General features: G+C 33.4%; 3 protein-coding genes and 2 pseudogenes across 3 annotated transcripts; 2 read left to right on the plus strand and 3 right to left on the minus strand.

Moving 5' to 3' along the window:
- Positions 1-5,857: 5,857 nt before the first annotated feature.
- On the plus strand, positions 5,858-7,945 carry LOC120157519 (annotated as a pseudogene).
- Positions 7,946-8,073: 128 nt separating this feature from the next.
- Positions 8,074-9,061, minus strand: LOC120157608. The gene is made up of 2 exons (XM_039168697.1): positions 8,915-9,061; positions 8,074-8,349 (listed from the first exon to the last, which is right to left on the minus strand). The coding sequence occupies exons 1-2, from the start codon at positions 9,059-9,061 to the stop codon at positions 8,074-8,076; spliced, it is 423 nt and encodes a 140-aa protein (XP_039024628.1).
- Positions 9,062-9,940: 879 nt separating this feature from the next.
- On the minus strand, positions 9,941-10,611 carry LOC120157502. The gene is made up of 3 exons (XM_039168603.1): positions 10,485-10,611; positions 10,202-10,400; positions 9,941-10,121 (listed from the first exon to the last, which is right to left on the minus strand). The coding sequence occupies exons 1-3, from the start codon at positions 10,540-10,542 to the stop codon at positions 9,986-9,988; spliced, it is 393 nt and encodes a 130-aa protein (XP_039024534.1). The 5' UTR covers positions 10,543-10,611; the 3' UTR covers positions 9,941-9,985.
- Positions 10,612-11,981: 1,370 nt separating this feature from the next.
- LOC120157609 lies at positions 11,982-15,769 on the minus strand (annotated as a pseudogene).
- A 4,740-nt stretch (positions 15,770-20,509) lies between these two features.
- LOC120157558 (tubby-like F-box protein 5) lies at positions 20,510-22,976 on the plus strand. Its single transcript, XM_039168654.1, has 5 exons — positions 20,510-20,944; positions 21,038-21,410; positions 21,495-21,582; positions 21,911-22,043; positions 22,134-22,976. Exons 2-5 carry the CDS (start codon positions 21,069-21,071, stop codon positions 22,798-22,800), a joined length of 1,230 nt encoding a protein of 409 aa, XP_039024585.1. The 5' UTR covers positions 20,510-20,944; positions 21,038-21,068; the 3' UTR covers positions 22,801-22,976.
- Positions 22,977-23,495: the final 519 nt, after the last annotated feature.

The raw sequence follows: 23,495 nt of genomic DNA on the forward strand, positions 1-23,495 counted from the left end.
TTAGAATATTGATTTATATATCAATGTATGATTATGTAGATATTGAACGTAACCCTGTTCCGGAACAATCAAAAAATTAGAAACAGTTAAGAGAGAGAGAAAGTGGTAGAATCAAGCAAGGCTAAGGTGAATTCATACTATAGATATAGTTCAAAGGAATTAAGACTTGTGATAAGTCTATTCTTATGTTAGTATTCATAACATAGTAGTATGAACTTGCATAAATGATAATCCTTATAAATACATGAATACTTTATATATATGTGTGCATATGATTTGATGAATAAGATAAACTCTTTATGAACATATTCACATAACATATGTTATGGGATATGAAATTGACAGTGATATATACATGTGACTATAAAATGGAGTAATACATGTAATAGTATGAGTATAAAAGATAAGTTAGGTGATAAGATATATGTGACAAGTAATATGAATTGACTTGGAAAGTTGAAATAAGATATGTGATATGATATGAAATATAGATGTTTACACATATTGTGGTATGTGACAGAAGAAAAGGAACATGTGATTATAAGAGAAATGATAGAAATACATGAATATATGCAACATAACAATGGTGCCCATGATATGTGACATGAGAGCTATAGGTATAGTTGGCATGCCAAGAGTCGAGGGTTACCTATGTCTTTCGAGACATATGGATAGTTTACCTATGTCCTTCAGGACATATGGACAGTTACCTATGTTCTTCGAAACATATGGATAGGTCCTTCGGGACACAGATTTCATTTGCCACTTAGTAGATTTATTCGAGTTGTGGTGACAGCATATGTGTGCACACCCTCAAAGTACTCATATACCTTGAGTTATGAATAATGTACATGGGCTTATAAAAATATAAAAGAGTATGTGCATGATCATATGTTAACATGTTATTATCGTTTATAGTGATTCATATAAATGGCATTGTGGATATATAATAAGCATAATTGTTATTAAATAGTTAATTGCATGTTCATATTTATAGAAATTTCTTATTATATGTTCATGCCTCACTAAGTCGATGACTTAGCGTGTAAGTGATTTACACGTAGGTACAAGAAAGCAAGAGGAACAATCTAAAGATTAGCGGAGCAGCATATCTTCGCTCAAAGATCATATCAGAAGTGAATTTTACAGTATGTATTTTGTTGGGTCAAAAGTATTGGCATGTAAAAAGGTGTAATTTACGCATGCTCTGATCAATTTTATAATGTGTCGAACTCAATTATGTATATATGACTTTTGTGTTAATAAAAGTTTATGAATGTATATGTTTTGAAAAGTTAATGTGACAACTCAGACTCGTATCCGGGTCGGGTACGGATTGGGGTGTTACAGAGTACATGTCTCGATCATGTCGGACAGAGATCCAAGGTTCACTCAAGATGTTGGGAGTCTTTGCATGAGGCTTTGGGTACTCGAAGTACTTCTTTTCAGCCTCAAACAGATAGTCAATCAGAACGAACAATTCAGATTCTAGAAGATATGATAAGGGCATGTATAATTGAATTCAAAAGATCATGGGAAAAATATTTTCCTTTAGAAGAGTTTGCATATAACAACAGCTATCAGTCAAGTATTAAGATGGTTCCTTTTGAAGCTTTGTATGGAAGAAAATGTAAGAATCCTCTGAATTGGTTCGACTTAAAAGATCAAAATATGATCGATCTCGATTTGATTAAAGATATAAGATAAAGTTAAGATTATTCAAGACAATCTCAAGGCATCCACTGACCGAAGAAATCTTATGCATATTTGAAAGGGAAAGAGATTTAATTTCAAGTTGGTGACAAGGTTTTTCTTCAACTATCACCATAGAAGAAAATTATATGGTTCGGACGGAAAGGAAAATTGAGTCAGAGATTCAATGGTCATATGAGATTATCAAAAGAATTCGTCTAGTGGCCTATCAATTGGCTTTACCTCCAGAAATGGACATGATTTATAATGTTTTATATGTGTCGATGCTTTGAAGATATCGTTCAGGTCCTTCACATATAATTATTCCAGAGGAAATTGAAATTCAGCCAGACTTGAATTATGAAGAAGAACCAATTGAGATATTGGAATATGGAATCAAAGATTAAAAAACAAAACTATTCCATTAGTAAAAGTTCTTTGGCGGAATTAGAAAGTTAAGGAAGCAATCTGAGAACGAGAAAATGATATGAAAAATGAGTTTCCTCATATTTTTGTCTCAGTAACGTAAGGAAAATTCGAGGAAAAACTTTCTTTAAGGGGAGGAGAATTTTATCATCTCAAATTTTGGTTAGTGACCAAAATGTAAAATTTAAAAGTTTAGTGGTCAAAATATAAACTTAGAAAAGTTCATGGACCAAAATTGTAATTTTTAAAAGTTGTGTATTTTGGCCAGTAAATAAATTTTTACTCCAAAATTGATAGTTTTTTGGGAATTAGAATTTTGATTTAGGGTTTGTATTAGAAACTATAAAGCAGTAAAGTCTGGTATGGAATTAGATAATCGAATCGAATCAGAAGCTTACAAAAATTTGAAGAAAGGTATTTTTGGATTGTAAAATTTATACTAATAATTTTAATAAGTGGAATTTGATGTGTATTAGTGGAATTTTTTGGATTTGCACTATGAAGTAGACTAGTGTAATTTAGTGACTAAATTAAATTTTCAGAAAATTAGAAGGGAAAAGAGGGAAATTGATAAATAGGATTTTTATATTTATTTAATATTATTAAATTGGAGATAAAAGGATAGAATGAGGGTAAATATAAGGATTCATTGATGTCAATTTTGACTTTGGGCCCAAATGAATTTTTCATTCTTTTTTAAGGCCCAAAGTTATTGCAAAAAAATTTCTTGAAATTATTTCTTATTCTCCATAATCTGAAAAAAAAAACTCCATAGAAGGTAAGCAAGTTTTATTTTTCTCATGTTTAGTCCATTTTATTGAGTTTTAGGATAAGTTGTGAAATAAGAAAATTTCCTACATCAAATTTCTACAAATTGGTATAAGTGTTTCATTGTTTTATGTTGAAAAGTGAAAATGGGTATTTATGGTGGATGAAGAACAAGTTGGAGTTTGATGGTTTATGGATTTATTTTTATGTTAATGATGTTATAGAGTTGTTTTCAAGTGTGTAGGATGATTGGAATCAATTGGAAATGCACAAATAAGGATTTGATTATAACATAGGGTTTATGAACATATTCATTTTGGATTGAATTGATATGGAATTGATTGGATTTGCATGAAATTGAAGTTGGAAGGTTGAATTCATGTTAGAAACAAATTGGAAATCATTGAATTTTTTCCTAGAGTATTCATCCCAAGTGAATTAAAATAGGAAAATTTTACAAAATTTTCATATGAGTTAGAATTAATATTAGAATGATTCTACATGATTTGGAAAGTTGATTGAACCAATTTCGAGTTTAGTGGAAAGGTAGGGACCATTTCGCCTATTTTAGGAATTATGGGGGAAATAGTGTAATTGTTTAATTCATGAAGGTCTATGCTGGAATTTAGCAATTAAATGCTGATTTTGATATTGAAATAATAATTTGGATGAATTTGTAAGTTGGTTAAATCTTGGGATCCAAATCGCAAGTTATGGGAAGTTGGATTTGGTTTGGGAATTAATGTAAAGTTGATGGGTATTATGTGAAATATAATGCTGAAAATTTATATTAGAATGCTAATATTAAGTTTAAAGGATGATTTGGATCAAGTTTCAAGTTTCCTAAAGTTTTGGGATTAAATTATGAATAAGGGAAATTATGTGTTTTGTTCGACAATTATGCAAGTTTGGAATTATTGGAGAAATTTAAATATTGAAGGACTTAGAGTGTGATATTTGGATTACTAAAGTTAGTAGTTATGTTTAATATCAAATAAGCATATAGTAAAATTTTACAATTTAATCTACTATATTTTGCTTATGTTAATATATTACTAACATATGCTTTGAAATGTATGTGTTGTAAATGTTATCTTGTTTAGATACTCAACACAAACAAGACCAAAGCGAATCCAAGGCTAAGGAAAAAAATAACCGAGTAAGGATATCGAAGCAAGGGTTAGTTAGTGAGGCATATAAGGTGAGTGCATTCTTATTTATTTTAATGTTTTGAAATAAATTAAATATGATTTTATTATAATGTGTTTATTTTATAATATTTTTTTGAAATTGGTTAAGAATGATTCGGGTACGAACTGCCCAATCGCTTTGATTTATGCTATGGTTATCTTTGAATTGCAATTGAAATCTGGTCTGAATTATAAAGTCCATTGTATGTGCATTGAGAGTAATGGTACGATTGGCATGCCATGAGGTTGAGTGGTTCTGTGTTTTTGCACTATAAGTGTGTTCTGGTACCTTTGTGTACATTTGTCTTGCACTATTTGTGCGTTATGGCACCAAGGGCGCGTTCTGTTGTAACAGTTACAATTGCATATTGTGCACACACAATCTAACTCATGTACCTAGTATTCTCATTTGTGTATATTGGACTATCTATTAAATGTTATGAAATATGCAGGAATGATAATTCATTGAAAGTAAATTTTTCTTTGAATGATTTTATTTGTGAGTATGAATAAGAGTATTTTGAAATGATATTTTAAGGTTTCTGATGAAAGAAAGAGATTATTCAATGTATTATTATGTTCTTATATTTTATATAAGACAAAGAAATGTTTATTTATTTATTTATTTCTATGTCGATATGATTTATTTTAAATAATGACTCAATAAGTTGTTACTTAGCGTATAAATATTTTATGTGTAGGTAAAGTAAAAGATCAGTCAGTGGAGTACGGAGCACAACATGCATCACATTTTTGGGAATAGCACTTATTCTAGTGTCAATACAATATTTGCCACTTTTAACTTATCTAGTTGGTATGTATATTAAATATGTATGTTTTGAATGCTATGGTAAATTAGTTTTAAGTTGGGTTGTATTAAATTAATAATTAGAAGTAGTATTTATGTTGCTAGATATGATATATAGTTTGCATGAAAAATAATTGTATTGAAATGGATTTTTATGTAGGCAATCTTTAGGCAGTTTTATCTCCAATATGATTCAGTGTCGAGCTGCCAAATTGCTACCTAAAATTGGATCGAATTTTAAGATCAAAATACAAATTTTTAATTTATGTGATTTATTAATTTTATGAAAAAGGAAATTAAGGAATAATTTTCAAAAGTTTTTAATTTGACCCGATTTTGTTTAGCAAGTGTTTAATAAGTTGATGTGACATCTTTAATTTGTGATTAATTATGTTTACAGATTTAGGGTTTTACAGAGATTGATGCTATTGGCGGATGCTGTTTCAGTGAAGGAACAAGTGTTGACCGTGAAATACAGAGAACACTGATGGAGTTACTTAATCAGCTGGATGGATTTGATCAGCTTGGGTAGGTACATTACTTTGTTCATGAATGTAGTTCAAGTTTTTTATTAAAAGAAAATATTCTTGCATTTTCAACTGTATCTCTATATACAATAGTTATGTTTATACCTTTTGTTCTCCTCAGAGTGGATGAAAAGTTGTTTACCGCTAATGAACTTCTGTGTGCCTTCAGTTACATCTTTATTCAGTTCGCGAGTTTAATTTATTGCATTTCCTCTGGAACTCAAATTTCTCTCAATGTAATCCTTTATTTCTGCTTTACATTCTCCGAAGTGTGGGGAAATCATTAAAAACTTAAATTGTTTCATGTAGGTTAAAATGATCATGGCCACAAACCGGCCTGATGTTCTTGACCCTGCACTTCTTCGTCCTGGGAGGCTAGACAGAAAGATAGAGATTCCATTGCCAAATGAGCAATCAAGAATGGAAATCCTCAATATTCATAGTATATGCGAAACGAATGTATCAATTACAGCTTCCATTACGAGTCACCGCTTCCTGTTGGAAGACTCGTCGTCCAGCTCGCCGATAAAGAACAGGTCTTTTTCATTTCCTAAAAAACATTAATCTTCAGTGCACTTAGACCGATGAATGATGTTGATTTCTGATTTTTTTTTTTGTTAGAATGGGAATTTGCTTAAGGATTTAAAACGCTAAATGGATCTTTGCTGAAGTCTTGACAAGTATGAGGGTTTCGATAATGCTTTAAATAAATTAAAGCTGCAAGATTTGTTATTGACTCTCAACTAGAATACTGTTCTGATGAGAATTAGTTCTCATATGAGACTATATTGTAGGAAACGTTGATAGGTCAAGTAATGTGAAAACTATAAGTGTCACCACTTACATTATTTGTGAACCAGAGGATGATTAACGATGTAAAATAATCCCACTGACCTATCTGTAATAGAAGAAAAATTAAATTAATAATGAGGACTAATATGATACGAATAGAAAATGGTTACAATTGAGGTAGTTTCCATGTTCCATCTCATGGTTCATATGTATTTTAGTGAACTTTACTTGTAAGAGTGCGAGACTTTGTTTTGAGTGTACTTGGCATAAGCTGACTAAGTCCGCAATCTCATATTTGCTTTCTCTTTGCCACCAAACTTCTCGGTAGAATGCAGGCAAAGGATATTGTGGTAAACGAAGATAACTTGAAAAGATTGTTTATGGTTATGCATGTGTTCCATTAGCCGTTTTGATACCTAGCTTACACTTGTATTCGATAAATGCTAGAGAGGATTTTAGAATAGAAGCTATATTGAGGTTGGAATGAGCTAATGGTTTTAGCCCCATACCCCAGGAGTCTGGCACACCATGCTCAGGCTTAGTTGTGCTGGTGTTAATTATGTGATTTAGTAGCATTTTTCCAACTGTAAGGATTGCTTGATATGGACTTCCGTATATTTGTAGATGTAAAGGTTGAAGTTGTTAGTGGTGCTGCATTAAGCGATGTCAATCCTTTGGGGTTGGTTACGAAAAAGGTGTTTAAGCCTTACTGTTCTGTACTAACTCATTCAATTCACTGCTCAATATTTTATATTTCTCAAATGTATTAAGGGCGTGTTCTTAATTTAGTTACATATTAGAAGGTTTAATGTTATTTGTTCGTCATCTGGGTATTAAATATGATTGTTGATAAAATCTTCTTTGTAATCTATTGTGTTTTTGTTTTTATCTTATGGTGTTTTATTTTGTAATTCCAATTAAATGAAACATAGTTGATGACCTGGTGGTAAAAAAGCAGCAATTCTAGTGGAGCACCAAACCTAACGGATATCTTGAAAGTTAAAACATTTTTATTCCCAAGGAAGCATAGTAAATTTATTTGTTTGGCAGTTGTGAAAAGGAAAATAATTGTATTTTGGTGGCAGGTTTGTACTCAACGCTCTTGGAAACGGCCTTATGGTGTTGGCCTGTTGGTGGCTGGTTTGGATGAATCTGGGCTCATCTTTACTATAACTGTCCAAGTAGAAATTACTTTGAATACCAGGCTTTTGCCATTGGATCAAGGTCACAAGCTGCAAAGACATTCTTGGAACGTAGGTTTGAGAAATTCACCGACTCCTCTAGAGATGATCTGGTCAAAGATGCTATTATGGCAATAAGAGAGACCCTGCAAGGAGAAACTCTAAAAAGCTCAATATGTACAATCGTGGTGGTAGGAGTCGGAGAACCGTTCCATATTTTGGATTCGGGAGTTGTACAACAAATCATTGATACCTTCGATATTGCAGCAGATCAAGAAGATCTTGCTGCTGCCACAGGTCAGGAAACAGCAGCTGAGCAGGACACTGCCGCTGATCAAGGTGGTTCTACGGATGGAGGAGCGGTCCCAATGGACATTTGAGGATGCTGGAACAAAAATCTCATCCATGTTAAGCACCTGTAAACATTATTGTGTTGTATATTTCCTCTCTTTTTTGATTTTGCCTTATGCAAATTATCTTTTACCCTTGGTGTAAACATGAAAATGCTAGACCTGACCTGAAAAAACTACATTTAAATTTAGGATTAAGGATACTAGAACTTTTAAGTTTGCATCAATCTCTACCGGAGAATTAATGTTTAAGAAAATTGGGATCAAGTTTGGATGGATAATCTTCTCATGATTCATGCTTGCCAGTGTTGCCCTTTTCTTCAGGGTAAATGTTAATGTTTAAAATTGTATTGTGAAGATCACCTGAGCTGTCGGTCCTTTCTTCTTTCGCAGTCTCGAAATATCAACTCCAGCAATGTTTATGTTAATTGCAAACAATTGACCTTGCTCATCATCCCCATAGGCCCCAATCGTTCCACTGTTAAACCCGAAGCCAGAGCTAAGTCCACGAATAGTATTCGCAACACTTCCCCCAGCCATAGTCTTCACAGGAGAAGGCTCGTCAATTGAAGCAAGGATGTGCTTTTTCAACTCGCTTAATATATGCTCAAGCTCCTTGGTTTAAACATACATAACAGGGCAAGTTCATTCTCATCAAACCACCAAAGAACATGGTTCCCATGATATGTCTGAAATCCTCATGCTCATTCAACAAGAAAAACAATTTAAAGATTTTCAGTTCCAAGATTGTAACTTCAAAGCTTTTAGTTTAGTTATGACAAATATCAGCACCAGAACAAGAACTAAAAACTGAACAATCTGACCAGAAATAAGTATTGTCAGTAAGCCTAAAACCGCCATCGTTTACTGACAAAGCCAGTAAGCCACCACATACATCAACAACCAATTTAAAAGAATAATAATAACAAAAATCTAACCCATTACACTCGAAACATATATACATTTTTAAGCCTTTTCATGGTCCAGAACAGAGCAGAAAGAGGGCAAAAACTGAATAGAAGTTGGGTAATCTCGATGAGAAACCCCCCCCCCCAGAATTGTACCAAAGAACATAACATAAACCCAGAAACCAGCAAGTAAGAATAGATTAGTAAAAAGGAACAGAAAAAAGAATATAAGAACTTAATAAAAAGGGTAGTAAAAGAGAAAAAGGAAATACCAGAATAGAGCCACCAGGTTCGCCGGGAATTTGATCGAGCAAGGACCAACCGACACGAGCCACGTGATCAATGAGGGCAGCTGGATGAAGTCCCAGTATAAGGGGAGCCTTGGACTCCCCGTTCTTAACCAAGGTTTCTGCTCCCATAGTGTTAGCTTTTGGTGATTCCCTCAAAAGGTTCCTATGAAGTAGTAGTCTCAACTCTATAAGATTTTGTTGATGTGAATATACGAGTATTATATAGGCAAAGCCCCGAACATGGGAACTCATCACTGCAGCAGGTGGGAAAGGTGCCGCTCTTCCACTGGTCACTACCCCTCAGCGCCCCCTATTGGCTCATTCGGCCACTTATTTTATACACTTTCTGTTTTCCTTTACTGATTTTTACTACTTTAAATAAACAAAAATTGGTCCATTTGGCTCCGAATGCTGTAATGATTGATGAGTCTATTGTTGGGAAGTTTGAGTTTGTCGGTAAAGATCTACTTGAACTTGACTTGTTTTGTAAGATGTTGGTCGTATAACTTTGTTTAACGTTGGGAAACTTTTCCTTTTTCTTTCCTAATAGAGCATATATATAATTTGCTATGGAATTATCTTTTTCTTTAAAAATGAAGGTGAATCTTTGTTGTGGAATGACAATTATAAATGATTTGACTACTTGGAATGAATTTTGTCAAAGCAACACTTTCTTACTGCTAGTAGAATTTAAATTCATGCACGTGCTCGATCTTTTCGGAAAACCATGTGGAGTTCTTCATCTTTGAGGTCCATATAAGTAACTTCGTAAGTAAACCAGAGGAGAAAGCCCATTACGCAACATTATTATTTCATCGGTAATCACGATAAACAGTAAAATGAATCAACGATACAAGATTTAACAGACAATTTTTCTCAGTTCCAAATGATGTCATCAGTAGAACAAATGTTCAATACGGATTCATCCCCCTTCATAGTTCATATTATGTACAGACTCCAGGCACTCGTACTCGAGCAGACATTAGAACAGTGTTCTTACTACTTTATATAACATAAAATATATGACCACGAGAGATTGCACAGAGCCGAAGATTAAACACTGATTCCAGAATGTTTGTTAAGCTTGGAAGCAGCTAGGTTGGCAACGTGAAACTGTGGTTTGTAACGGCTGGTAGGGCGGTCAAGAACTGGCGGTTCATTCAAGAATGCCCAATTGCTCCTCCTCCACCTGCATTCATTTACATTATTAAATTATTATGTTAATGAAATTACTCAACTTTCAGCCCCTTTTTGTTTTCTGCTACTCACCAGCCATTTTTCTTCATGATATTGTCCAGGTTTGTTTCTGCATCAACGTCCAAGAAACCCTGTTTTGTATTGGACAGAGGGTTGGAGTTATGTGATGGACTAAAAGTGACCTTAAGATGTTCTTCCTCGATTTCCTTATGTGACTTCCAATAAGCTTCAATCTCTTCCTTGGTAAGCGATCGATTTCTTTCGCGTATGACTGAAAATGTTTTCAAATAAGTCGAACAACAAAGGCAAAGCATGGAAACACTAAACCAATTAGTAAAGTGTTCACTGAAATTACCTGATTTAGGATCTGATTCTGATACAGTAGAATCCCATCCCGCCATTAGAGAACCCATTTTGATGATGATCTTTCCACACGCAACTCTTTTAAGTAATGATGTGTGACTATGTATCGGCAAATACCTTGGGGAAATGAAATCCTTTTATATAGACGCGGTGACCCTGATGGTTATCTCTTCCTTTGCTTTCTTCGTCCTTATCTTCAAGACCATGTTCTGTTTTCTTCTTTATTGGTTTAGCATTGAAAATGGAGGCGGTGTTGACCAAAATGATAGAGTCATTTGATAGGGACAAGCTTCACTAACTCTTTAGCAGCCAATAGAATTTCCATTGAAAACCATGGGGAAAGCAGGGGGGTTTATTGAAGTCGTGGGCTGATGGGACTGACTTCTCTGTGGCATTCTTATCTTCCATTTCAAGTGATCAACTCCAATACTATAGGTGACATTGACACAATCATTTAAGATTACCAGTTTCTAAGCCGAAATCCATTGAGTTCAGAGGATAACTGATTAAAAAAATGGCTGCTCACGTCGGTCCACTTGGTATAGATAATGTAGTCGGTGAATTTATCCTACTCCGAGGTTAATGTTGATTTTCCCATATCTCCGAGTTTAAAGACATAGCTAGAGGTGTTTAATAAATTGAGTAGCTGGTGAGTAGTTCAAACTTGAAAATTTGATAAAAGTTATACTTGAATTTAACGAGTTGAGTCAAGCGAAGTCTAACTCGACTCGATAAGTTCGTGAACAACTCGTTAATTTTTGTATATAATTTTTTAATAGTTATTTTAAAAAATTATTTCATTAAAAAACTATTAATTTACTAATAGATAATAAAAAGATGATAAATTGTTAATCTACTAATTTTATAATAAACAAAAAAACTAACTTATTAATTAATCTTTTACTACACCTAATAATCAAACTCTATTTATTATTTTTAATGTATATGTGGATTGTTATTTTCGAGTTTAGATTTTGAAATTGTTTCATATATTCATTTAATATTTTACCTATAGTGTTAGCAAATTTTACATATAGTTCAGAAAATAAGGTAAAGTCTTTTATGATCTTAATGAGCCACGAGTCGAGTAACAAGTTTTTTTAACGAGAACAAGTCGAGCAAAATTTTAACAAGCTTAATAAGCGATGAGTGAGTCGAGCAACAAATTTTTTTAACGAGCACGTGTCGAACACTACCCAACTCGCGATCTACTCACTCAACAAAATCCCTAGACATAACTGATACAACTATTATTTTCAGAATTTTACTTATTTAATTCCTCAAAACAGGGGATTATTCTAATAAATATATAAAATTTGGATTTAAATCGAAGGGTGTATCACGGTTACATTCCTACACAGACAACCATGTGATGTGTCCAAACTTTAATTTTAACAGATGACAATTTGGCATGTACATATATTTAATATGATATAGTTACATTAACCAATTTTCTAACAGGCAAACAAACATCTAATTTCGTCCACCATTAAGGATGTGGGGTGGAATTGTTAGAAATGGAAGGGAAAACTTTCTTGAAATGTTTGGGGGTAGGTTTGATCCAATTCTTGGCCTCAACTATGCTTTTTGACAAGAAAAGCTCAGCCACTTTAGCCGCCAGCTTTTGTGACCATTCAACCCTTTGACTTCTATCGGCTCCTGGTCCATAACATTTATATTCATCGTAAAACACCGTGCTGCAAAAATCAATTGACTAAGCATCAATCAGTAGACAATATTCACAGCTTGTGCAATCCGAGAATTTTAAGATGAGTAAATGATCTTTGTTGGTTTTGAGAGTTTCTTTTGGTTACCTCTGTTTGGACGCATCCCCCCAATCATCCCATCCCCGAGGCAGTATGACATTAGATATCTAGGTTAGGGAAAAAACGACCCTAGAATATGGACCCCATGGCCTCCCTAGTATGGCAGTTCTCTCCCCAGTTATCTTACAACCTAGAAATGTAAAGCCTGTCTCATCTCAAGGAGATTGCCTTCGTTGTGTTGTAATTGCTGAAAATTCTTCTGAGAGAGTATGCAAATGACATCTGAGATAAAAAAAAAATGAAATCCCAAGAGATTTCCTTATGCAAGTTTATGATCCAAATCTGCTAATAGATTATCTTGAAACGAACCTTTTTAAAAGATGAAATATACTCGAAGTTCCTATATCATAGGTAAGTAACTGATTCTTGAAAATGTTACCTCAAAAAGAGAAGCGGCATTCCCACAAATGAAGTCAACAGATCCTTCAATGTAACAATTGTAGTAATAATGTCTTCCACTTTCATATAGCAACGTATCCTGGTAACCTAAAATTCTGCATCCAAAGAAAGCTACCCTATCACTAGAAACCCTTAATGCCGCTGCTTGAACTCCGTTTTTCCGGAAAGTATTCTATCCACGAAATAACACACAAACAGTCAGTTTAACTTGAAAACACTCCAGCCAAAAGAAAAAAATTTATATGAACTAAATAGATTGGTGCTTTATTACATACCTGAATTGTGAGATATCGGCCCACAAAATCTGAAGCCATAACAGTAACAGTAGCAGATGTGATTATGTTCCCACTATCACTCGAATTTAGTATGGTGCTATTTGCCTTGGAACCGCTTAATGTAATGAAAGGTGTCATAACTATTTTTTTGAAAAAATAATTAAATTATTATTTTAAAACAGTTATGACTATTTATTTTGAAAATTTGGGGTTTTGGAATTGATTGGAATTAAATTGAAAGGGAGTCGCCATCGACCTTTGAATTAGGTAGGTCGAATACTTAAAAATGTTTTTTTAAAACAAATTTAAGAAAAATCATTTTTTAAGACAAAAGTTGGTATGCGTCACCAAAGATTCGATTAAATGGATTCGAAAGTCGGTTACGCGTGGGGAAGGGTTAGCACTCCCACAACGCCCAAAATTGATACTGTGTCTCTTACACCTTATCGTAACTGGTGGAAATCATAAATCGAATATATAGTTAGAATATGATCCATTTATTAAGGATTAATTTACTTCGAATTAATTGATTAGGGAAAATTCTTTAACTTGAAAAGAAATCTAGAAATTAGCAATCCTCCATCGGGAAAGCTATCTCGTCTATTTCTTATCTGTAAAAAATATTCCCTCCCCGATAAAAATGCATATTGAATATAAACTGACAATCGACATTTGCATAAAATAATTTGCTATATAGAAACATACATTGCATCATTTGAATAAAAACACATTAATTAGTAAAATAAACTCGATGTATTTCAAGTTCTCATGTCGTTAAATGTCGTATCGGATCGCACCACTTCGACTAAGTGATGTTTTTCACGCTCTTTCTACGCATACATGTTCTTGAAAATAATTTCGAATGTATATTAAGAAAATTGTATATATCAAACGAATTAAAACACAACTAAGCTTAACAATAAAGAAACTATTAAGTAATATATATATATATATATATATATATATATATATATGTGTGTGTGTGTGTAAATATACCATAAAAATCATTCATAAAAACAAAGGTAAAATAAAATAAAATAAAATAAAAATAAAACACAACATAAGGATTCAAATATTAAACATATAATTAGAAAAGGATATAAAAAAACTAAAATAAAATAATAGGGGCCAAACAAAAAAATAACCCAAACTAAATTTGATCAGTGACTAAAATTACATCAAGAAAACTTTATGGACTAGATATGTAAATTTCCATTTTCTTACGGCAAAGGACTAAAATAAGGAAATAAAAACATATCTACCATGTTCAATATTTAACCCAAAATACAGGAGCAATGGTTAAAATAAAAGTTTCATAAATACAGGGTACAATGTACAAATTTACAAAATAGTAACAATAAATAGCCCAGAGACCAAGATGCAAACTTTACAAACGCGGGGCATGAAATACAAATTAATAAAATACAACCAGTGCCCATACACGAAATTTACAAAACACGGAGGCACCCCGAATGTAATTTACCCACGATGAAATTACAAACAGACCCCTCCCTAAATGACAGTGTTTAGGTCGAGGTATATAAGCCCATTTTATAAGCCCAAAAATGGACTTCTATTTCTCATCCCCTCATTTGTCTTCGTTTTAGAAAATAAGAGAGAGAGTTCATAGAAACTCTCTTAACTTCCTTCGTCGAGAAAGAAGGAGATGGTCGTCGCCGACAGAGCTCACTGCGGTCGGAGGGAGAAGCCTCCAAAAGACTCATCTCCTTCCCCCTAAATCGAAACCCAACCTATCTTAGTTTAAAAACGTCTCTAGGACCCCAGATCTAAACCCTTTACCTTTCGAAGAACGAACTTCGATGATATTTGGGCTTCTCGATGCTTCGAACGGAGGTAAGAACCCTCTCTCCCTCTTTTTTTCTTGTTTGGTTTGAGTTTTATCCTTTTCCTTCTCTCTCCCCCCTTGTTTTTTTTTGTTCGAAGACTTCCCTTTCCCCCCCCCTCTTTTCTCTTTGTCCCCTGCTTTATGTTTGATGGTATATGTTGATCCCTTTGTTGTTGCCTGAGGAGATTGATATCTTTGTGATGTATTTTCTTGTCCTTTAATATGATGCTGCTACAGGGCTAAATCTCCTCAGGAAACATTTTTTATGATTTGTTCTTAATTTTTTAATGTGTTTTCTCTGTTTTTCTGATTGTGGTGTGATTGTTGTCACTGTGGATGACAATATCGATCGGTGAGATGTTCGTCGACGGCTCGGGGGCGCTCGGCGACAGCTCACGTGCTCGGGGAGAGGAGCGGTGAAGCTCACACGCCAGGGGAGCTGAAGAGTCTGCAACGGCTGAGCTGATGTTGGGAAACCCTAATGTTTTTTAGGGTTGTCAAGTGAGTAGGTTCGGGTCCCCTCCGGGTCGGGCCTGGACTCCAACTGAGTTGGGTTTTACTGTTGGGTTATGCCTTGGGTGTTGGGCCTGCTTGTGGAGCCTGCAAATGTAATAAAATTAATAATAATAATAATAATAATAATAATAATAATATAATATTTGTTTTTTTAAGATACGAACAAAAACGAGTATCGCTTGTCCGCAGGAACAACAATCTTTTCTTCATACACTCCGGGCTTAGCCAATATGAAAACAACATGTTTGTTGTTTGATGGCACGACATCAATGGCGTCTTGTATCTTTTCATAGTCCCCTTTCCCCGATTGGTCCACTGTTATAAGTATAGCTAATGCTGAAGTTTCAGCTGCGTCTGCTTGAGGTGTACTCACCATTAAGGTGAATAAAGCTAAGAAAAAGATGAAAGAAGCCATTTTGCAGAACTGAGGATTGTAAACGTAAGATCACACTGGTTTATTATAGTTGACAATATTGTTGTTTTATATAATATCAGGGGCCGATTTCTTGCGATGAAATTGCGTGATATATGATTCAACATCAATTTTCAAGCGCACGTGTTAACATTGTGTTTATATCAGAAAAGCAGGGTGGGGTCTCCCCTAACTCAAGCAGCCTGCAACGGCATATTTTATCGGAAACTGGATAAACCATGGCCGCCTTTTGACTTTGTTCTACCTAATCTTCTACATTGAACTTTATTCCACCCGTTTAGAATTCATAATGAGTTCAATATGGTTCATGAACCTCAAATTGTTATGAGAAAATCCATTTATTTGAAAGGAACATATTAGTTTCGGCTGCTTGTGATTAAAAAGCTTTAGAAATTTTAATTTGAAAGGAAAACAATTTCTGATGATTTTGCAATATTTAATTGTTGCAGAAGTCTTGAGATTTGAGATTGCTTAAAAACTACCCTGTGATCTTCGTCTTAATGAATCAGTTGTCGAGACTTCTGCTTGTATTTTAGTACTTTTGGGTCAAGCCTATTTGTTAATGGTCCAAATCTAGTTTCAATGTGCCTGAAAGGGACTATTTTGTCCACATCTTCATCAGGTCCTATTCCATGAAACATGTGCTTGAATACACTTGCGAGGTAAATGCTCCGTTTAATTAAGATATAATATCAATGGTTATATAAAAAGATAAATTAAAAAAAATAAACTAGCTTTAGAAACAGATTGAACTTTCATCGTAACATTATAATAATAATAATATAATATCAATGCAATATTTAGTCCTCGATTCTTTTCTCTCTCGTTTATTTGAAAAGCGACGACACCAATATGTATTCATTGTTTTTTTGTTTTTTTATATACATATATTTTTGTGTTTTTTAGTTTGAAATAATTCTGTTTTTATGGTAAATTTCTATACCTATATGACATATTTTCTTTTGATTTCATGACATGTTGTCGGTCGTTTGACTATTTTTTTATGGTTGGATTTGATGTCGCCTCTATTGATCAAGAGAACGTTTATATTAATTGATCTTCCTTGCTTTGGACCCTCATATTGAACTTGGATATATCATTTGCGTTCGTAGATAGTTTTCTCATAACACTCGATTATTATTTGCGGAAGCCGAGGGTCTTTCTCATGTTGTAGTTCATGTGTCGATGCAGTTATATTTATTTGTATATTTATTTTGTTCAAATGTCTTGGATGATTTTAAACATTTTTCTCACATGGTTTTTGAATAATCTCGAGTGATAAGTTTATTTTATCAACGACGGTAAGAAAATAATAATTTACGAATTTTATTGTGATTTGAATATATTTTATTCTAATAAAATTAACGGCTCTATTTGCATAAAAACAATAAATAAACAGGTTTTTTTTGCCAACGAGTGTTGGCACAAGTGGTTGGGATTAGGGATGGGCATGAGTCGGGTTTTTGGTCCACTCGACCCGACCCAAGAACAAGGGATCCTCCACCCGAGACCCGACTCGACCAAATCAAAATTTGACCCGAACCCGACCCGACATATAACTTAGAAACCCGACCCGGCCCAAAATAATAAAAAATATTATTTTTATTCAATAAAAACAGTGACTTAATTGAAAAAATTATATATAGAGGGGTATTATTGTAATTATTCATAAATATATAAGATAAAATTATATATTTTTTTAGGTCGGTCGGGCTGAGTATTTTTTACCCTAAACCCGACCCGATCCGACCCCGATTTTTAAAAAAAAAACCCAACCCGATCGGGTCGGTCGAAACCCGTCTGGTTCAGGTCCAATGCCCATCCCTAGTTGTCAGGAATTTGAGCTTGTAAGGCCAAGTTCTAATCTCATCACTATCATTCTTGATAAGCAATCTGTAAAATCTTATGTAAATCTCAATTGGGTCTTAAGTATACCATCTTCCTGGACCGGAGAATCACTCTTCACCTAAGTCATACTCAACTCTTTTAACTATCATTAAAAAGAAAAAAGAATCTATCATCAAATCAAGGAGTTAGCTTTTTTTTTGCTTTTTTTTTTGGCGTGAATTCATAACCCCATAAACCTTATCAGGGTGGCGAATATGGGATGGCGATGGAATTCATGTGGATGCAGCTTCCATCGTACTCCATTCGGAAACTTCCAAACACCACCACCATCATTTCCCACACCGCATGCATCAAGACATCGAGACTTTTTTCTTTTTCTAACCCATAATTCTAAACCATTTGGCTGCATTTTATTTGTTTTGATTATCTTGGAAAGCAGAATTTTCATTACGCACGCTAATAGTTTCCCTTTCGATTCTTCTTCTTGTACGACACAAACAGACAGGCACCTAATTTAGCACTTTAATTTGCTGGACAACTAATTGAGTTATGCATTCATTGCCATTTTCAATCTCACATTCCATCATATTATGCAAAAATATAATTATAATACGAAGCGAATTCAATCACATGATTTTTTTTAATATTCCTTGCTATAATTGAAGCATGCATGAAAGAATCACTCTCGTATACAATAGCAGTTACTTTTAAATAAATATATATACATGTATATTTAAAAAAAACACCAACATTGATTTCGTTTGAGGCCTTGTCCCTTTCTTTTTTTAATAATTAGATTACAAAAATCTTAAGTTATGTCTTCATTTATTTTTTTACTTTTATCCAACTCTGTCCATACGTTTTCCCAATAATTAATAAATGACAAATATAATAGGAAAGAAATTAAATTATTGTTTGTCTAATCTAACATTTTCGTTTTTGGTGGAAATGATGAAAAGACCGATGGACTGAAAGTTTAAAGTAGAAGCTGAAGTTCGTTGAGGCCCCTCGCATGAAACCGGTCTAATTATGTTAAATCAACATCATCGACTTTAATTTACAATTATATAAATAATATTCCTTAAAATATTTTTATAGTACTTTTTAAAGCAATTCTAGTTAATTGCAATGTTTTTTTTTCCTTTTTTGTGATAAAAATTATATCCATCTATAAAGGCTGTCTTTGAATGCATGTATGGCTTGAATATAAAATTTTTACCTATGGATTTACAATAATCTAAGTATGTCTTTTAAAATAAATCCAAGTAATTTTGTATTGTGTCTATAGTAGTTAAATTTTCATTACAAATATTCAGAAACGAATGTAAGGGGTAGATAGTGATCTTGACCCTTAAAATTTATCTGATAATCCCTTTAAAATAATCAATTTTTAATTTGGTAAAATTACACTTTGCACTCCAAATTCAAAGTTCAGTTCCGACCTCTCCTAAGAAGATTTATAATTATAGATTCGACCTTGGTTTTAACAGTAATACGATTTATTGATCGGTGTAATTTTACATAATAATTTCATAATAATTTTACATGTATAAAATTATTTAAAACTACTTTTATTGTAAGATGAGAAAAACTAAAGAAACAATCTATGGTGCAATGTTTATGATTTAAAAGTATATTTTATCAAATTGATCTTATAATATAATTTTTTAAATATTTTCTTATAATATAATTTTACATGTATTTGTAGATTTTTTAAATATTAGTATTCTTTACGATTTATATATATTAATAAATAAGTATATAAAATAATTGTGGCTTTGTCACATTTTTCAAATAATAAAAAATGTGTTATTACCATCTCTAAATTACCTTAAATATTGGAACCTAGTTAAAAGAATATCTCTAATTTTATTTCTTTATGCACAAGACTTTTACATTCTAACTCAAGAAGTATACACAAACATACTAGATCTCACATAAGCATTATATACGAAAATACAATGGATGAATTAAGTTATAATATCAAATGATTTAATTAAAAACATTTTTTATATTTAGAAAGAAGTAATTCTTTAATAAACAAATCACTAAACTAAGCACAACAGTGATAATTTTCAAGTGCGTCATCTACTGTTTAACTATTTAGAAAATGAAAATTTATTTTTAATTAAACTAAAAGTTTATTTGATAAAAAACGTAAACTAGTCGAAATTCAAGTCTTATATAATCTAAAGTAATTTAATGAAGACGTAGTTATAAGATTTACATCATGCATTACACCATATATTACACCCTGATTGCAATATGAGATTATAATTTACTAATAAGATTTTTTTAATGAAAATTTATTAATAAGATTAAATACAAATAAAATAATTTGATTTTATAGTGAAGAATCGCGCGAACCAAACATCTTTAATGGTTAAAGGATTTGTTGTCTTCTCTTGAGGTCTTGAGTTTGAGTATCATATACGAAATAATATGAGTATTTACTGTTAAATGATTAAATATTTTTGAATAAATGGTATATTATATTCATCTCAGATTTATAATAAAAATATAGCAAAAAATTAATAAAATCTTAACTCAATTGATATAATCATTTTTTTTATAATGATTTAAAAATAAATATAAATCCAAATACACTTGATTTCGTAGTTTCTTTAAATTTAAAGAATTTAACAGGTGTAAACAATTTATTTACTAAATAAAAAATGACAAACAAGGAGTGAAAATTCGCCCAAAAAAGTCGGAACATGAAAAAGATGAATTCGTGTGGGTAGACTGAAAAAGAGAACGGAAAAGAAAAACAGCCGCCAATTAAATCAGTGGACAAGATTGAAAATAAAGAAAGGAAAAATAAAATACGTTTTTAAAAATTACAAATTATTTAAATAAGAATCAAATAGAAACATAAAGGAAAAGGGCAAAAAAAGGCAGAGCCCTCATTGCGGGGTTGTCGCCGTCGGAGAGCAGCTGGTGAGGCGGAGGCAGCGACGGAGTGAGAGGCGGAAATTGAGAGAAAGGGAGAGAGAGGAAATGAACAGCACTGCCAATCTTTAATGTTTTTTTTTTTATTATAACAACAACAAAAACGGGTGCAAATCTCAAAATTTCTCATCCCATTAGATCCTCTTCCTCGCTCTCTTTGTTCTTCTCATTGATTGGAAATCTCGTACATTCTCCATTTCGCCTCTCCCTATCGTGTTCTCCGACGAATTCATCTCTCTTTTCTGAAAATCCCTGATAATTTCCAAAATCTCCTCTTCGAATTTTTATTTTTTTAAAGACTCTCTCAAGGCATTCTCTTTCCAGTTTGGATCCAATAACGGCAGAAGAATCCGAATCTTTCTGGTAAACTACGAAACCAAATAATCTAAAAAATAAAAAGTTTTCATCCCTTATCTTATTCTTTTCACCTATTAAGATTTATCGTTAATTTTCCAGCTCTGTCAAGCCAAAATCAAGAAAAATGCAATTGAAAAACCTTATTCGGGAGATTGGAAATATATCGAAGAAAAGTCCAGAGAGGAATAGGCCCGGACGATCCCATATTGCTCCTGAAGCTGCTCATTCTTGTCCGTTATTAGTTGATTCTTCAACTGAAATCGAGCAAGGACAATGGGCAAATTTGCCTCCGGAATTACTGCTCGATATTATACAAAGAGTGGAAACAAAGGAAAAATGTTGGCCGGGAAGGAGAGATGTGGTTGCTTGTGCTGCCGTTTGTAAGCCGTGGAGGGAAATTACTAAAGAAATTGTTAGAACACCTGAACAATGTGGCTTCTTCACTTTCCCCATCTCACTAAAGCAGGTGAAGTTTCAATCTTTCCTTTGACCTTTTTATTGGAAAAATTCGGTTTGATAGTTTATTGGTGTTTCTTTTATGGGAGTATAGCCTGGACCAAGAGAGGCTCCGATTCAATGCTTTATTAGGAGGGAAAGGGAAACTTCAACATATCGATTGCATATGGGTCTCAGTCCTGGTAATTTTTCATTTTTTCTATCATTCCTTTTTTTGGTGATAACGAGTGTTTTGATTCTTAAAACTATATGTTTCCGCTTAGTATGTTTCCAAGGAGAACTTCATTCAGTGTAATGTATTTTTGAAATTTTAATTTAATTTTTGTATATCACTAGCACCGTATGCATATGATATAATTGAATTAAAATCAAAGTTTAATTAGTATAGTTGCACCGAATTAAATTTATCACGTCGCTTTGCACATTGAATCAAAATTTATATAGAATTTTGAAACTTATCCCTTCATTTATCCAACCAACGCTTATTAGTTTTCTTGTACGAATTTACAGCTTTGTCTGGTGATTTGAGTAAACAGCTATTGGTGGCAAAGAAAGTTAGAAAGGCTACCTGCACTGATTTTATGATATATTTAAAGGGGGATGATTACTCAAAGCCAAGCAACGATCATATTGGAAAACTCAGGTTAGCTTTTAGATGGGTAAAGTTATTGTTCTTTTTTTAAGCATTGGTTAGTTAATTATTTGTGCGCCTTAAAGAGGGAAACTTTAACAGGTCTAATTTCCTGGGAACCAAGTTCAACATTTTTGAGAGCCATCCTCAATATGATTCTTCTTCACAGTCCGGTTATCCATCATGTTGGAAAACCTACTTGAAGCCGGTTCCTCCGAGGGTCCCTATGACTAATGTTAACACCGCCACTATATCTTATGAGCTCAATGTTCTTCGCACCAAAGGCCCGAGGAGATTGAAGTGTATAATGCACTTAATCCCCGTCTCTGCCATCGAAGAGGGAGGAACTGCTCCGACTCCAACGTCATTTGCAAATTACCCTGAAGATGATCCTTCACCACCGATAGATTCGAAAGGAAAAAAGCCACACATTGGATTCAACTCAACCGTCTGTGGTAAGCCTGAAAATTCAGGGCAATGTACACCCTTAATGTTGAAAAATAAAGCTCCTAGATGGCATGAACAGTTGCAGTGTTGGTGCCTAAATTTCAAAGGACGAGTTACCTTGGCTTCTGTAAAAAATTTCCAGTTGGTGGCCACCACTGAGCCAAGCCAAAACATTTCAGTAGCAGAACGAGACAAAGTGATTCTGCAATTTGGGAAGATTGGTAAGGACATTTTCACCATGGATTATCGTTACCCACTCTCTGCTTTCCAAGCCTTTGCAATCTGCCTAAGCAGCTTTGGCACAAAACCAGTTTGCGAATGACAAATTCTCTTGTTCCCTCTACTTATGTGCATGATCATGCTAGTATTTGCAACAATTTGGTTGTACAGAATTCTCTCCGGAAGCACTTTAGCTTTGCCATTTTTATTGGCAACCACTTTTGTTACTCTGCATATTCTTTCATATAATTGAAGCCTATACACTTATTCCATGTTTTAGCATCTGTCTATATTCAAAATGCAAACTCCAGGGTCACACCCTGAGTTTGTTGCTTCATAACATTCCTTGTCTTTCGTTTCTTATGTCGAGCAATATACGAGGGCACTACATGTTTCAATCCCCAAGTAGATCTTATATTCCCGTTGAATATCAATGAATCTGTGCGTCTTGATTGATTCTAAACCCAACTGAAAAGCTTCTGATGCTTCTCTGTATTCTTTCTACCGATAGGATTAGAACACTGATTTTTTATCTACAAGCAGCTCTTGGTTGCCATGCAACCAGCTTGTGAACCAAAATTTGAAACATCTTCCCTGATCTCCCTCCTTCTGGGGAATGGTTGGATATGTTAAACTCACAGTTTTTATTTGTCTAGACTTGGTGCTTGAGATCTATGTTGCCCTGACTTAACATTTGCCTGTGTTTTTCCTGAAATCTGAAACTTATGTTTGAAACTCATTTAGACATGGGTGTAAATATATAACATAGCTTGAGGATTTCCATGTACTCTTTCATTG

The sequence above is a fragment of the Hibiscus syriacus genome, unplaced genomic scaffold, assembly GCF_006381635.1.
Source record: "Hibiscus syriacus cultivar Baekdansim isolate YM2019G1 unplaced genomic scaffold, ASM638163v2 tig00111273_pilon, whole genome shotgun sequence".
NCBI lineage: Eukaryota > Viridiplantae > Streptophyta > Magnoliopsida > Malvales > Malvaceae > Hibiscus > Hibiscus syriacus.

Bases quoted from the DNA above. Each gene is read 5' to 3' on its own strand.
- LOC120157608 (XM_039168697.1), bottom strand. From the start codon at position 9,061: ATGGGAGCAGAAACCTTGGTTAAGAACGGGGAGTCCAAGGCTCCCCTT. The intron at 8,350-8,914 runs GTATTTCCTTTT...GTTTAAACCAAG, and splicing joins AACCTGGTGGCTCTATTCTG to GAGCTTGAGCATATATTAAG.
- LOC120157502 (XM_039168603.1), bottom strand. From the start codon at position 10,542: ATGGGTTCTCTAATGGCGGGATGGGATTCTACTGTATCAGAATCAGAT. The intron at 10,401-10,484 runs GTAATTTCAGTG...AAACATTTTCAG, and splicing joins AGAATCAGATCCTAAATCAG to TCATACGCGAAAGAAATCGA. The intron at 10,122-10,201 runs GTGAGTAGCAGA...AAATGAATGCAG, and splicing joins ATCATGAAGAAAAATGGCTG to GTGGAGGAGGAGCAATTGGG.
- LOC120157558 (XM_039168654.1), top strand. From the start codon at position 21,069: ATGCAATTGAAAAACCTTATTCGGGAGATTGGAAATATATCGAAGAAA. The intron at 21,411-21,494 runs GTGAAGTTTCAA...ATGGGAGTATAG, and splicing joins TCCCCATCTCACTAAAGCAG to CCTGGACCAAGAGAGGCTCC. The intron at 21,583-21,910 runs GTAATTTTTCAT...ACGAATTTACAG, and splicing joins GCATATGGGTCTCAGTCCTG to CTTTGTCTGGTGATTTGAGT.